This window comes from Lactuca sativa, chromosome 4, assembly GCF_002870075.4.
Source record: "Lactuca sativa cultivar Salinas chromosome 4, Lsat_Salinas_v11, whole genome shotgun sequence".
NCBI lineage: Eukaryota > Viridiplantae > Streptophyta > Magnoliopsida > Asterales > Asteraceae > Lactuca > Lactuca sativa.
The window spans coordinates 295,403,631-295,419,093 of NC_056626.2; the positions used below are offsets into that span (position 1 = coordinate 295,403,631).

The following is a 15,463-nucleotide window of genomic DNA, read 5'->3' on the forward strand; positions in this document are numbered from 1 at the left end:
AAGGTAATGCTTTAAAATAAAGAACATTATTAAAGAAAGCATCAATAGAACCAACTTCATTATTAAACGAAAAGGTAAACCCTTGTTTGTACAAAGCATGAAAGGAAATAATATTTCTTGCCATTCCTGGCGAATAACAACATTTATTCAAATCTAAACTAAACCCACTACTTAGCGATAAAGTATAAACTCCAATCTTGGTAACAGGTAAAGCTTTCCTATTCCCCATGATCAAGTTTATTCTTCCTTGCTCCACATCCTCACTTCTTCTTAGTCCCTGCAAGTCACAACAAATATGAATACCACAACTGGTATCAAGGACCCAAGAATTAGAATGGGGTGAGTTATTAGAAATGATAGTGTAAATACCTGCATGGTTGGGTTTGACTTTCCCATCCTTCACATCCTGCTGGTACTTTGGGCAGTTCCGCTTCCAATGAGCCTTTTCATGGCAATAGAAGCATTCAGCCTCTTTTGGGTCAGAAGAAGGAGTAATGAAACCTTTCTTGGTTCCACTTGAAGAAGAGCCATCAAGGGTCCGAGCCTTGGTACCCTTCGAAGATCTCTTTCTCTTCCTCCCTCGACTTTTCCCGATTGCCAAAACCGGAGTAGAGTTTTGAGTAGGAGTGATAGCAACCGACTTCCCCTTAAGACCTGATTCTGCGGTCTTGAGAAGTCCCTGAAGTTTGCTGAGGGTGACTTCTTCCTTGTTCATGTGATATGTCATGCGGAATTGATCATAGCACGATGGTAAGGAATGCAAAATGATATCTATTGCAAGATCCTCCGGGAAGTTCACATTAAGCTTCAGCAAACGATCCACATACCTTTGCATTTTCTGCATGTGGCTCGTGACGGATTCCCCGTCCTTCATCATGATTGTTATCATGGAGCAGATGATTTCGTACCTCTCTTGTCTTGCACTTTGATGGTATCTTTCCATCAAATCTTGGTGCATTTCATAAGGGTAGAAATCCTCATAAGACTTTTGGAGTTCCGCTGTCATCGTGGCCATCATGATGCAAGCCACTTTCATAGCATCTCTTTCATGTGCCCGAAATTCAGCGATCTCCTGAGGAGTTATAGTGGTCTCATCAATCTCCTTAAGCTCCTTGTCAAGGACATATTCTTTGTCCTCGTAGCGGGTAATCATCCTGATGTTTTTGATCCACTCATTGAAGTTGGATCCATCAAAGGTGACTTTCCCACACAAGTTCATAAGGGTAAAGGAGCCATTAGGATTAGAGCCAGAAGCATTGTTGAAAGACATCTGAAGAAAAGTGAACAAGATTAGTTTAGATATAAGAGAGTCCTTAATAAAACACCCAAATGTAATAATAAGGCTAGGATCCAATCATAATATAATATAACTTAGAACAGGTATGCCGTAATCTAAGCTATATCATATTTGAAAGGTAGCTGAATGACGATTCACCAATTTCCACCACGAAAACCGCAATATTTTAGTATTAGGTTTTTTGAATGGTTCTTAGAAATTCCTATATTCTTTGAGATTCAATGAACTTTTCAAAGGCATGTTTCAATCTCGAGTGTGCCCTCCAAGTTTTGTGACTGGGATACCGAGGATCACAAAACGAGGTGTGAAGTAACCATGCAAATCACTAGGTACCCTTAAGGTTTATCACTCAATCGATGTGCCGGTAAACCACACACGCTCCATCGATACTATAATAAACCCTAAGTCACCCTTTACCTACCTTGTTAAGTCCAAGTTAGTGTGCCGGTTAACCACATACGCTCCACCAACGACTTAATCAAAGTGTAAAGTGTAATTTCATGGAATAGCACCTTATTCACATTTTTCCTAAAGTAACTAAGATTGGGAATTTAATAAAACATTTAGTTACTTTATAATATTCATCATACTTTGAATGAGAATTTGTAAGTCCTTGTCTTACCCGTTCGGCTAACGAACCTCCACCAATCAAGCAAGCGGTGGGTGAGAGTGGACACCCATTAAGTCACCATTTTATAGGCAACAACCTTATACCCACCTTATAGACCGGCTTCGTGAATGAGGCGTACTAGCAGTAAGACGACTTTGTTCTTATACATTTATATATAATTATTAAATCATAATAATATAAGTATAAGGGTTGAATTTTAACTTTTTAAAAATTCTAGGGGTTGTAACTAAAGTTTTAACTTAACTTTACTTGTTCCAAAACTTGAGGGCAAGTTTTGTAAACTTTCAAAACTTTTCATTTCTTGTAACTTATGAGTTTAATAGAGTAATAAAATGAGGACTTTTCATTTTTCCTAACTCTTTTGTTCTTTTAATGGTTTTTAATCCAAGAGACTTTTGGTTTTCCATAACTTGAGGATAAGTTATGGACTCCATTAAAACACATTATGATCAAGAATTAAACTACCACATAGGTTACAAATAATTCCTATGATCATCTAAACATCATAAGAACAAGAATATGAATATGAACACCTTCAAGAATCAAAATCACATTTAATCTTTGTAATTTTGATAACTAGTTGTTGTAAATGAGTTAGAAAAGACATTACACCTTCTAAAACAAGTTTTCAAGTACCAAAACAATTTAGGGTAATGTTTCTAATCCATTTCCAGCAACTGAAGTCGAAATTCTGCACTCTGTCGACCCTACTCGCCGAGTGCATAAACCTACTCGCGGAGTAGGTTGAAGATACAAGTGAACTCGACGAGTCCTCCCCATGGACTCGCCGAGTCCATCAGTCAGACAACAAGATTTTCGACTTTCTTCAACTTTTAAGCACAAATAACAAACAAACAAGCCTAGGCTCTGATACCACTGATGGGTTTTGAGCATTCTAACACTTCCTAAGTGTACATGCAACCCTAATAACCTTGGATCAATGTTTGTCTAATTATCATGCAAAGTTGAATTTCCAAGGTTATATTCCTATCTAGCATACATGGGGAACAATTTTAACTTGAATAATAGATAGAATAACTTACCTTGTTGTTGGTTGTGTTCCTTGAAACCTTGTGAGCCTAGCACCCCAAGTGTGATGCCTCAAATGCTTCACACAACACCAAATGCTCTTGAAAGACTCTTGAGATAATACACACTTCTAAAAATCGGCCAAGCCCTCTAGTTTCTTAGTGTAGCCGATTTTGGTGGAGAATATGCTTCTTATATAGTGTTGACACATCTAGGGTTACACCATGTAAACCCTAATGTGTCATGACTCTTCATTTCCATGACCCATGGGTTTGTAACTCCCATGGAGCATCCTATGGGTAGAACCCAACTTGATAATCCATGGAGCCTCTTAGCCCACTATACAAGATATGGATGATTTACATAATCAACCCATATATTTAATTAGTTATCCTTTGATCACTTAATTAATTCCAAATTAATTCTTTGATCAAACTAATCAAATAATATTATTAATATATTAGAACTTATAATATATTAATAATCTCCAAGTGTTATTTCTCTCATTTAGTCTATCCAATTTCATGGTGCCATGCAACCCAAATGGACCATGCCGGGTCGGGTCAAGTACACGCCCGAAATAGTTATGGACTTAGACACCTTATCCAACAAAAAGTCCTTTGGATATCTCTTCTATAGGCCGAGTGACAATGTTGTCTTCGTTGCGAGGAGAGGGGTTTTTCGAGAGCGAGAACTCATAAGCCAAGAGGAAAGTGGGAGGCAGATTAATCTTGAAGAGATTCAAGAGCAAAGCGATGAAGGAACCTCTAACACTGGCGCTCAACCCGAGGAGGAAACTCCGGTTGAACCTATTGACGAGTACTTACCTCTTAGATGTTCCGAAAGATTTAGTGTTCCACCCCAGTTTTATGGTTTTTGTATTACTACAGAAGGGGATACGTTCATTAGTGATAGTACACTAGTGAATTTAGATGAACCTAACAGCTATAAGGAAGCCATGGTAGGCCCAGAGTCTTCAAAATGGAAAGAGGCGATAGACAACGAGATTCAGTCCATGTATGACAACCAAGTTTGAAATTTGGTTGATCATGTATCGGGTCATAAGACGGTCAGGTGCAAATGGATCTTCAAAAATAAGACCAACATGGATGGGAATGTGCACACTTATAAGGCGCGATTGGTTACGAAGGGCTTTACTCAAACTCCCAGAGTTGACTATGATGAGACCTTCTCACCAGTTGCGAAGATAAAATCTATTAGGGTAATGATGGCCATTAATGCATTTCATGACTATGAAATATGGGAAATAGATGTCAAAACCGCTTTCCTTAATGGGAAGTTGGCTGAGGATGTTTACCTATCTCAGCTAGAGGGTTTTGTCAATGCAAAGCATCCTAATAGAGTGTGCAAGCTTGAGAAGTCCATTTATGGACTTAAGCAAGCGTCTCACAGATGGAATCTTTGTTTCGATGAGAAAGTCAAAGAATATAGATTTCTGCGAAGCAAGGATGAATCATGTGTATATGTCAAAGTCAGTGGGAGTATAGTTAGCTACCTCGTATTGTATGTCGATGAAATACTGCTCATAGGAAACAACATCCCGACATTGCAGGAAATAAAGTCCTGGCTCGGGAAGTGCTTCGCTATGAAGGACCTCGGAGAGGCTGCCTATATTCTGGGAATAAGGATAGTGAGAAATAGAAGTAAAAGAGTAATAGGACTTAGTCATAATACTTACTTGGACAAGGTACTAAAACATTTTAGTATGGAGAATTCCAAGAAAGGGGAGTTACCAATCCAAAGTAATGCCAAGTTGAGTAACACTCAAAGTCCGAGTACTGAAGCCGATATAGAAGAGATGAGCCGAGTACCCTATGCTTTCGCAGTTGGCTCGATCATGTATGCTATGACTTGTACTCGCCCTGATGTGGCCATCTCTTTGAGCATGGTCAGCAGATATCAAGGGAACCCTGGCAAAGCACATTGGACCGTAGTCAAGAATATTCTTAAGTACCTTCGGAGGACCAATGAATGGTTTCTAGTCCTCGGTGGGAGTGATGACTTAAAGGTATGAGGGTACAGTGACGCCAACTTTCAAACCGATAGGAACAATTACCGTTTGCAGTCGAGGTGGGTCTTTACCTTAAATGGAGGAGCAGTGACTTGGAAAAGTTCCAAGCAGGAGACCGTGGCTGATTCAACGTGCGAATCAGAGTACATTGTAGTGAGCGAACCGTCAAAGGAGGCGATATGGTTGAATAACTTCATTGGAGACCTTGGAGTAGTGCTGACCATAAAAGAGCCTATGGAAATTTTCTGTGATAACGAAGGAGCGGTTGCCTTGACTAACAAACCGAGGGATCATGGTAGATCTCAACATATTAATAGAATATACCACTTTATTCGACACCGGGTAGAAGAAGAACTCCTCGTAGTAAAGAGGGTATCGTCGGAGGATAACCCAGTAGATCCGCTTACGAAGCGACTGAGTAGGGTTAAGCACTTGGAGCATGCTAGGAGCATTGGGCTGAAGGACGATATTAGTTTAGATTATATAGTTTGAAACATGTAATAGATAAATGTAATTGACATTTCATGATTAAATAAAGGGGTATTATTTATAAGTAAAGTTACTATCTAATGTTAATTGTTTACCTATTGTTTCATTTTGCATGTTTTGACTTCCTGAATAATTATAATCGAATTATTCAAACGATCCACAGTCGTTCTTATATTGGAAGTAGGTATGAATGAAGATTGTCATGAACTGCTGTGTAGATTGTCAAAAGTGTATTAGACATACCAAAGGTTTGCTGCAATGTTCATGAGTGTTTATGAATACGAATTTGAGCATTGGAATAAACCCACGCTTGCTGGAATCACTTCATGGAATTTATCACAAGTGATCGCAAGACGATAATATCATATGGTCTTAAAACTAAGATATATGATTTATTGTTTTCTGGTTGGTTATGCATTGATGATGCGTAAACGCATTAGTAACTTGATGTTATAAAACACATTGTTGTGTACGATTTGATTAGTAAATGGTAAATGCATATAAGTCAAAGGTTATCTGTTCCTTTTATTCTAAGAGGGTAAATGCGATATCAGGGCCCCTCGATGATTTGATTTGACTTATGTGCCGGGCCCGGTCAGGACTAAACTGATGTTTTCAATTAAGTTCTATGTCAAATAAATCCGAGATCGAGAAACAAACTGCTGGACAATAAGTATGACTATGTTCCATGTAATTGTCCACACGATATCTAGAACGTAGGGCTATACGATCCCTTATTTGTAACACCCTGGGTTTTCTCGGTACGTTTGGTTATTTTAATTTAATTATCCTTGTAACCTTGGGTTAATTTATTTAACCAATGTCTGATTTCTTATGTTATTGGACTCTTTTGATCATCTTGTAAACTCCTTTTATTGAAGTCCATGGGCTATGGGCCTATTTGCAAAGTCCATCTAGTTAATTCTACTTAATGTGTAAATTGAATCATTTGGAACACACACAAGGAAAACACTCTAAACCCTCCCTCTCTCTCAAAAATCGTCCCTCTCACTCTCTTTGGGATCAAGAGCAGCCAAGGGGCTGTTTGGAGCTTAATTCTTGTTCATTTCCAGCCTTGATTTGTATTGGTATGAACCTCCTTATCCTTTCTTACAACTTGATTCATAACCTTGTTCTAGTTTTATGATTTCATCTTCACCTCTTCTCCTTCTTATTTTATTTGTAATTGTATTTTATACATCATCTCAAGATCCTATCTTCACCCCATATATGGTGGATGATGGATGTAGGGGATTACATGTGGCAAAAGATCATGGAAACCCTAAAAGGGAGAATGATGATTTTATGTGCTTATGTTTATTTTCATGTTGATTATTATTACATCCTTGTGGCTAAATGAAATCCTAATGATCCCTAACCCTTTTTAGTACCACCATTATCATGGGGACTGAATTGGGATGATGAACACATCTTAAAATGTGTTTCAAAAGGAGAAGGATGGATAAGCCAAAAAGGAATCACAGGTGGCTACGATTCTGTTTTCCATCAGATCTATAGTCATTTTGTAAAAATCATATCTGGAGTTATAAAAATCAAACGGACCCCAAACCAGTTCCAAAAGTTCACAAATTGAGTTGTATAACTTTATTAAGAAGGCCAACCTCACTGATAAGGGTTTTATCTATGTGAAAGAATGGCATCTTTGCTGTTAGGTCTGATCCGGGTCTGTTCTGATATGTCATTTTGTTTTCATCATTTCTAAGGCTTGGAAAAGGATCCAGAGTGATTCCAAGTTTCTATATGTTCCTTATATTATGAATTTAAGATCTGGAGAATATGGGGTGTTATTTCCAATTATAAATTGGTTAGAATGAATCCACACTCCAGGTCAGTGGGCAGTCACCAGCTTTTGCTAGTGCTGTGATTGTCCACAATGTGAATTTTATATCTGGAGTTTGAGAGATTCTTTTCATTCAATTCCAACTCTGAGACTTTCACTTGTATGTCCTTTACTTCTCTTAATTTTCTTTTGGACGAATTCTACTCACAAGTTGGGTAGAATTGGCCAACATCACTTGACTGTATTGTTGGAGACAGAAGTGATACACCATTTTGTAAAATTCATATTTAATTCGTCTTTTGGAGTTAGAATGAGTTCTTTATAGTTGTGGAATCCAGGGCAATCATAGTTTCCTATAAAATTTAGTTAAAGCTATGTTTCTGTTTTAGATTTTGGAGTAAATCCGTTTTGAACAGCAGGTCTGTTTCAGAGACCTTGCTGTGATTACTCTTTTCTCAACTCATAGCTTCATTACTTCTCCTTTCTAACCTTTAGTCCTTCTTAGGTGAGGTTTTGAATTTTGCTCAAACTTGGTAGCATTATTTGATTGTTATCCATCCTTAATACTCACTCAAGGTGAGTTCTCTCACACCTTTGTATTGATGATTGTGTTTGCTAGTTAGCTCGTGTGTGATTATTTGAATTTATACTATATAAGTATTGTTTTAATTCGTACATGTGCACTGTATGTAACTAATTATGGATATGGGGACACCACCAAAGGATACGGATTTACCGGTGCGGTGGGTAGGTAAGATCACCAACGTAATACTCTTCGTGAGGTGCGGTGATTAGGGCCAAATGATACGGGATCTTCCCGGTGCGGTTCAAACCTACAAGTCCTTCTCGTAATATAGACATTGATTCGTTCTTTGCCTTTATCATTATAATTGGAAAATGGATTAGGGCTAGTAAATATGAATGTTAGTACAATGTCTGTGTTTGAATTCACTAAGCTTCGTGATTACGTTTTTCCCTTATAACTTTTCAGGTGTTAAGATTAAAGAGGCTAAGGCTTGACATGGAGCACCGGGACATCGCTACTAGTTATTTTGTTGGGACCTTATTATTATTATTACTTCCGCACTTATTTTATATGATTATTAAGTTGATGGATTCTGTTATGACTATTTCAGTTGTTTTAACTTAATTTAAGATGAGTTTTAAAAGTTTAAAATTTTTGCAAAAAAATTGGGTGTCACAAGTTGGTATCAGAGCCACAGTTTGAGGGAACTAGGCATTCTTGTGGATGTTCTAGACTCAAATTTGAGGCTCTATAAGAGTTTATTTTCTTTTTAAAATACTTTTCAAACCTTCTAAAGACTAGTAGTGGAAGATGTCGCGGTGTACCAGTCAGCCAGCCAAGTAAGCCTTATTTCTTATGTTAAATGTTTATGTTAAATTGTTGACTATGAATTGGATTCTACTAGCCTTAAAATATTAGATTACACACTTAGTTAGTGTTAACATGTGAGAGAGTTGTAAAATTAACGGCTAGAGCGAATTGGAAATTTTGAAACTAGACGCGAATGCGAAATTGGAACTTGTGTGGAAGGTAGTAGAAGGGCCCCTACTATTTGAAACATCGGTGCCGGTTTCGACTCGGGGCAAGGTTAAATAACTTTTCGGCAAGCTGAGTGTTTTGTCTTCCTAGAAATATCTAGGCTGAATTGTTTCTAAGATTTTCCTTCTTCTGTGGATACCAATGGCTACGCCTGCTCGACTTAATCAGCTCCAAATGGAGCAAGTTAGGGATATTGTCGCTGAGGAATTCAATAACGGTTTCAACGAACTAATCCCGGGTGTGACCAACGACATAATCAACCAATTCGGTGCTCTTCTGGATGAGCGCCTCGCAACTATTCCCGGGGAAGCGTTACTGTCTCTGCCTGTTCAGGATTTGGCATACTACTTCGAGAAGTTCAACAAGTGTAGCCCTCCTCTTTGGAATGGTGAATCCGACCAAGTTGCTACTAAGCCCTGGGTGTCAGATGTTGAGGGCGCCTTCATAAGTGTTGGGTGTCCGGACTAGTACAAAGCAGTGATCGCCATGAATCAGCTGTGAAAAAGGGGAAAGACATAGTGGAACACCATCACCGCTCTATTGAACGAAGACGAAGTGAGGGCCATGTCTTGGGCCCAATTTGTGGAGAGGTTCGAGGCACAATATGTACCTAAGGTGGAGCAGCAGCGGATGCAGCAAGAGTTCATGGCCTTACAGCAGACTACCGAATCCGTTAGTGACCTGAACGCCAAGTTCTTGGAGATGCTATCTTTTTGCCCCTCGTTTGCTGGGAACGAGGCCTGGTTAGTCAGCCGGTACACGGCCATCCTACGTATCGAGATTCGGGAATTCGTTAGCATGCAGGAGTTCTCGACTTTATCTGCGATCATGAATGTAGCGAGGAGGAGGGAAATCGAGTTGCAGACCCAGTCCAAGAGGAAGGCCAATGGCACCTCTTCCAAGACATCCAGAGATGCCCAGAAAATGCAAAAGCAGGGTAGTAAGTCAACTTATGAGTGAAGGACGTCTTCAGGGCGAGAAAAATATGTTGATATGCTACAACTGCAAAAAGCCAGGGCATCATTGGAAGAATTGTAGGGATCCCCCTGCGAGTGCAGTACCTCATATTACTTCTGCAGTTCCCGTCTGCTATCACTGCAACAAGACGGGACACAAGAAGCCTGAATGCCCGAAGTTGAAGACTGGTAAAAGAGACAGGGGTACAAATCCTGCAATTGCATCATCCTCTAAGGGAACCACTATGGTGACACGAGGTCGTGCTCACCAGATGACTGTGGAGGAGCCGGTGATTACAACGAAAGTGGCAGACACTTATTTGCTAGATTCCAATCCCGATGTTGTTATGTTTGATAGCGGTGCTACCCATTCTTTTGTATCTCACACGTTTATTAATCGTTTGGGGCGTAATATCGGAAAATTGGCTCACCCAATGGTTGTCGATGTTGTCGACAACCGCACTATTTATATCACCGATGTTTATCCGGGTTACACTCTCGAGTTTTCTGGAGTTGAATTCCCCATGGATCTTATCCCTATTGCGATGCGAGAGCTCTGCGTTATCGTAGGTATAGATTGGCTTGATGCGTTTGATGCGGAAATTCACTGTCGTAAGAAGCAAGTTCGTGTTCGAAACCCTAGAGGTGGAGAACTTATTATTCAAGGGGACATTCCCCGCCTGGCTATGGCTTCTTGCTCTTCTGCTATAGCACTAGACGATGTTCCTATCGTTTCCGACTTCAGTGATGTCTTTGCGGAGGAACTCCCTGGCTTGCCACCTATTCGGCAAGTGGAGTTTCGTATTGATTTGGTGCCAGGTGCGACTCCGGTAGCGAAATCTCCTTACCGCTTGGCACCACCTGCAATGAAAGAGCTCCAAGATAAACTTCAAGAACTAAGTCATAAAGGGTTTATACGGCTAAGCTGCTCGCCTTGGGGTGCTCCTATTCTCTTTGTGAAGAAGAAAGATGGATCCCAACGAATGTGTATTGATTATAGGGAGCTAAACAAGCGCACGATAAAGAATAGGTACCTGTTGCCACGTATTGACGATCTTTTCGATCAGCTTCAGGGAGCATCTTGGTTTTCCAAGATTGATTTACGTTCCGGTTACCATCAGATGCGTGTTCGTGAAGAAGACATTGAGAAAACAGCATTCCGTACTCGATATGGGCACTTTGAATTCGTAGTGATGCCTTTTGGGCTAACCAATGCACCCGCAGCGTTCATGGATCTCATGAACCGGGTGTGTAGCCTGATGCTTGACTGTTTGGTCATAGTGTTCATAGATGATATCTTAGTCTATTCTAAGAGCAAAGATGAGCATCAGAAACACCTTCAGGAGATTCTGGAAACTCTGGCAAGAGAAAGGCTTTATGCTAAATTTTCAAAATGTGAATTTTGGTTGGAAGAAGTTCAGTTCTTGGGGCATGTGGTAAACAAACAAGGTATCAAGGTCGATCAAGCCAAGGTTGATGCGGTTAAACAATGGAAGATTCCGAAAACACCTTCTGAAATTCGCAGTTTCTTGGGTTTAGCCGGTTATTACCGGAGGTTCATTGAAAATTTCTCTAAAATCGCCTTACCACTCACCTGATTGAATAAGAAATCAATGAAATTCGTTTGGGGCCCGGAGCAGCAACTGGCGTTTGATGAGTTAAGGAAACGATTGTGTGAAGCTCCGACTTTGGCCTTACCTGATGGGGTTGAGGATATGGTGGTTTACTGTGATGCATCGCTTCAAGGTCTTGGTGCTGTGTTAATGCAAAGAGATAGGGTGATAGCCTATGCCTCCCGACAGCTGAAACCCCACGAACGAAACTACCCCACTCATGATTTGGAGCTTGGTGCTGTTGTTTTCGCTCTTAAGATTTGGAGACACTATCTCTATGGAGTGAAGTTTATCATATACACTGACCATAAGAGTCTAAAATATTTGTTCGAGCAGCGGGATTTGAATATGAGGCAGATCCGATGGTTGGATATGGTAAAAGATTATGATTGTGAAATTCACTACCACCCCGCTAAAGCTAATGTGGTAGCTGATGCTCTCAGTCGTAAACAATCTGCCGAACCGATTCGAGCTAAGTGTCTCCAGATCACGATGGTGTCGTCTTTGTTAGATCTAATCCGGGATGCCCAAAAGACGGCAATACTGGAGGAAAACATCAGGCGTGAGAAGATTGGGAAAGAGTTGCCTAAGATGGAACGAGACGGGCGGGGTTTGCTGACTCGCTACGGTAGGATTTGGGTTCCATATACCGGGGGAAATTGGAAAACCCTAATGGATGAGTCTCATAAGTCAAAATTTTCTATCCATCCTGGTGCTACTAAAATGTATCGGGACCTTCATGAGGCTTACTGGTGGCATGGAATGAAGAATAATATGGCTCAATTTGTGGAAGAATGTATGACCTGTCGGAAGGTCAAGGCGGAACACCAGAAACCGCATGGGAAGTTGCAACCATTAGAGATTCCTGAATGGAAATGGGAGCATCTAACCATGGACTTCATTACAAAACTTCCTAGAACTGCCCGAGGATCAGATACGATATGGGTGATTGTTGATTGTTTGACTAAGAGTGCTCACTTTCTGGCTATAAAGGAGAGCTCATCGGCGGACAAATTAGCCGAGATCTTTGTTCGGGAGATTGTCTCATTACATGGGGTGCCCGTTTCTATCGTCTCAGATCGAGACACCCGATTTACCTCTCGGTTCTGTAGGAAGTTTCAAGAGGAATTAGGCATACAATTACATTTTAGTATCGCCTTCCATCCGCAGACAGACGGGTAGAGTGAGCGGACGATTCAGACCTTGGAGGACATGCTTAGGGCATGTGCGATTGATTTTGGGGGTAGTTAGGATGACCATCTACATCTAGCTAAGTTTTCTTATAACAATAGCTATCACTCGAGCATTAAAATGCCTCCATATGAAGCCTTGTACGGGAGGAAGTGCAGGTCGCCTGCTTGTTGGGGCGAGGTTGGGCAGAGGGTACTTGAGAGTACCGATATCGTGCTACGGACTACAGAGAAAATCCAAGTGATTCGGGATCATTTGGTCACAGCGAGCAGTCGTCAGAAAAGTTATGCCGACAAAAGATGCCCCAATCTTGAGTTCCAGGTGGGAGATTATGTGTTGCTTAAAGTCTCCCCCTGGAAAGGTGTGATTCGATTTCGGAAGTGGGGAAAGCTCGGACCTCGATTCATTGGACCCTACAAGGTCATAGCCCGTGTGAGAAACCAATCGCAATTTTAGAACGAAAGACGAAAGCTCTCCGCAACAAGACTATAAACCTGGTTAAGGTGCAGTGGCAACATAGGAAGGGTTCGGAATGGACTTGGGAACTGGAATGCGAGATGCGGGCTCATTATCCGGATCTGTTTCTAGGTTTTGACTTCGAGGACGAAGTCCGTTCTTAGTGGGGGAGAGTTGTAACGCCCTGGGTTTTCTCGGTACGTTTGGTTATTTTAATTTAATTATCCTTGTAACCTTGGGTTAATTTATTTAACCAATGTCTGATTTCTTATGTTATTGGACTCTTTTGATCATCTTGTAAACTCCTTTTATTGAAGTCCATGGGCTATGGGCCTATTTGCAAAGTCCATCTAGTTAATAGTACTTAATGTGTAAATTAAATCATTTGGAACACACACAAGGAAAACACTCTAAACCCTCCCTCTCTCTCAAAAATCGTCCCTCTCACTCTCTTTGGGATCAAGAGCAGCCAAGGGGCTGTTTGGAGCTTAATTCTTGTTCATTTCCAGCCTTGATTTGTATTGGTATGAACCTCCTTATCCTTTCTTACAACATGATTCATAACCTTGTTCTAGTTTTATGATTTCATCTTCACCTCTTCTCCTTCTTATTTTATTTGTAATTGTATTTTATACATCATCTCAAGATCCTATCTTGACCCCATATATGGTGGATGATGGATCTAGGGGATTACATGAGGCAAAAGATCATGGAAACCCTAAAAGGGAGAATGATGATTTTATGTGCTTATGTTTATTTTCATGTTGATTATTATTACATCCTTGTGGCTAAATGAAATCCTAATGATCCCTAACCCTTTTTAGTACCACCATTATCATGGGGACTGAATTGGGATGATGAACACATCTTAAAATGTGTTTCAAAAGGAGAAGGATGGATAAGCCAAAAAGGAATCACAGGTGGCTACGATTCTGTTTTCCATCAGATCTGTAGTCATTTTGTGAAAATCATATCTGGAGTTATAAAACTCAAACGGACCCCAAACCAGTTCCAAAAGTTCACAAATTGAGTTGTATAACTTTATTAAGAAGGCCAACCTCACTGATAAGGGTTTTATCTATGTGAAAGAATGGCATCTTTGCTGTTAGGTCTGATCCGGGTCTGTTCTGATATGTCATTTTGTTTTCATCATTTCTAAGGCTTGGAAAAGGATCCAGAGTGATTCCAAGTTTCTATATGTTCCTTATATTCTGAATTTAAGATCTGGAGAATATGGGGTGTTATTTCCAATTATAAATTGGTTAGAATGAATCCACACTCCAGGTCAGTGGGCAGTCACCAGATTTTGCTAGTGTTGTGATTGTCCACAATGTGAATTTTATATCTGGAGTTTGAGAGATTCTTTTCATTCAATTCCAACTCTGAGACTTTCACTTGTATGTCCTTTACTTCTCTTAATTTTCTTTTGGACGAATTCTACTCACAAGTTGGGTAGAATTGGCCAACATCACTTGACTGTATTGTTGGAGACAGAAGTGATACACCATTTTGTAAAATTCATATTTAATTCGTCTTTTGGAGTTAGAATGAGTTCTTTATAGTTGTGGAATCCAGAGCAATCATAGTTTCCTATAAAATTTAGTTAAAGCTATGTTTCTGTTTTAGATTTTGGAGTAAATCCGTTTTGAACAGCAGGTCTGTTTCAGAGACCTTGCTGTGATTACTCTTTTCTCAACTCATAGCTTCATTACTTCTCCTTTCTAACCTTTAGTCCTTCTTAGATGAGGTTTTGAATTTTGCTCAAACTTGGTAGCATTATTTGATTGTTATCCATCCTTAATACTCACTCAAGGTGAGTTCTCTCACACCTTTGTATTGATGATTGTGTTTGCTAGTTAGCTCGTGTGTGATTATTTGAATTTATACTATATAAGTATTGTTTTAATTCGTACATGTGCACTGTATGTAACTAATTATGGATATGGGGATACCACCAAAGGATACGGATTTACCGGTGCGGTGGGTAGGTAAGATCACCAACGTAATACTCTTCGTGAGGTGCGGTGATTAGGGCCAAATGATACGGGATCTTCCCGGTGCGGTTCAAACCTACAAGTCCTTCTCGTAATATAGACATTGATTTGTTCTTTGCCTTTATCATTATAATTGGAAAATGGATTAGGGCTAGTAAATATGAATGTTAGTACAATGTCTTTGTTTGAATTCACTAAGCTTCGTGATTACGTTTTTCCCATATAACTTTTCAGGTGTTAAGATTAAAGAGGCTAAGGCTTGACATGGAGCACCGGGACATCGCTACTAGTTATTTTGTTGGGACCTTATTTTTATTATTACTTCCGCACTTATTTTATATGATTATTAAGTTGATGGATTCTGTTATGACTATTTCAGTTGTTTTAACTTAATTTAAGATGAGTTTTAA

At 39.8% G+C, this 15,463-nt stretch overlaps 1 protein-coding gene across 1 annotated transcript; it reads left to right on the forward strand.

Moving 5' to 3' along the window:
- Positions 1-9,729: 9,729 nt before the first annotated feature.
- LOC128133653 (uncharacterized) lies at positions 9,730-15,294 on the forward strand. The gene is made up of 2 exons (XM_052771161.1): positions 9,730-10,586; positions 15,288-15,294. Exons 1-2 carry the CDS (start codon positions 9,730-9,732, stop codon positions 15,292-15,294), a joined length of 864 nt encoding a protein of 287 aa, XP_052627121.1.
- The last annotated feature ends 169 nt before the right edge of the window (positions 15,295-15,463 follow it).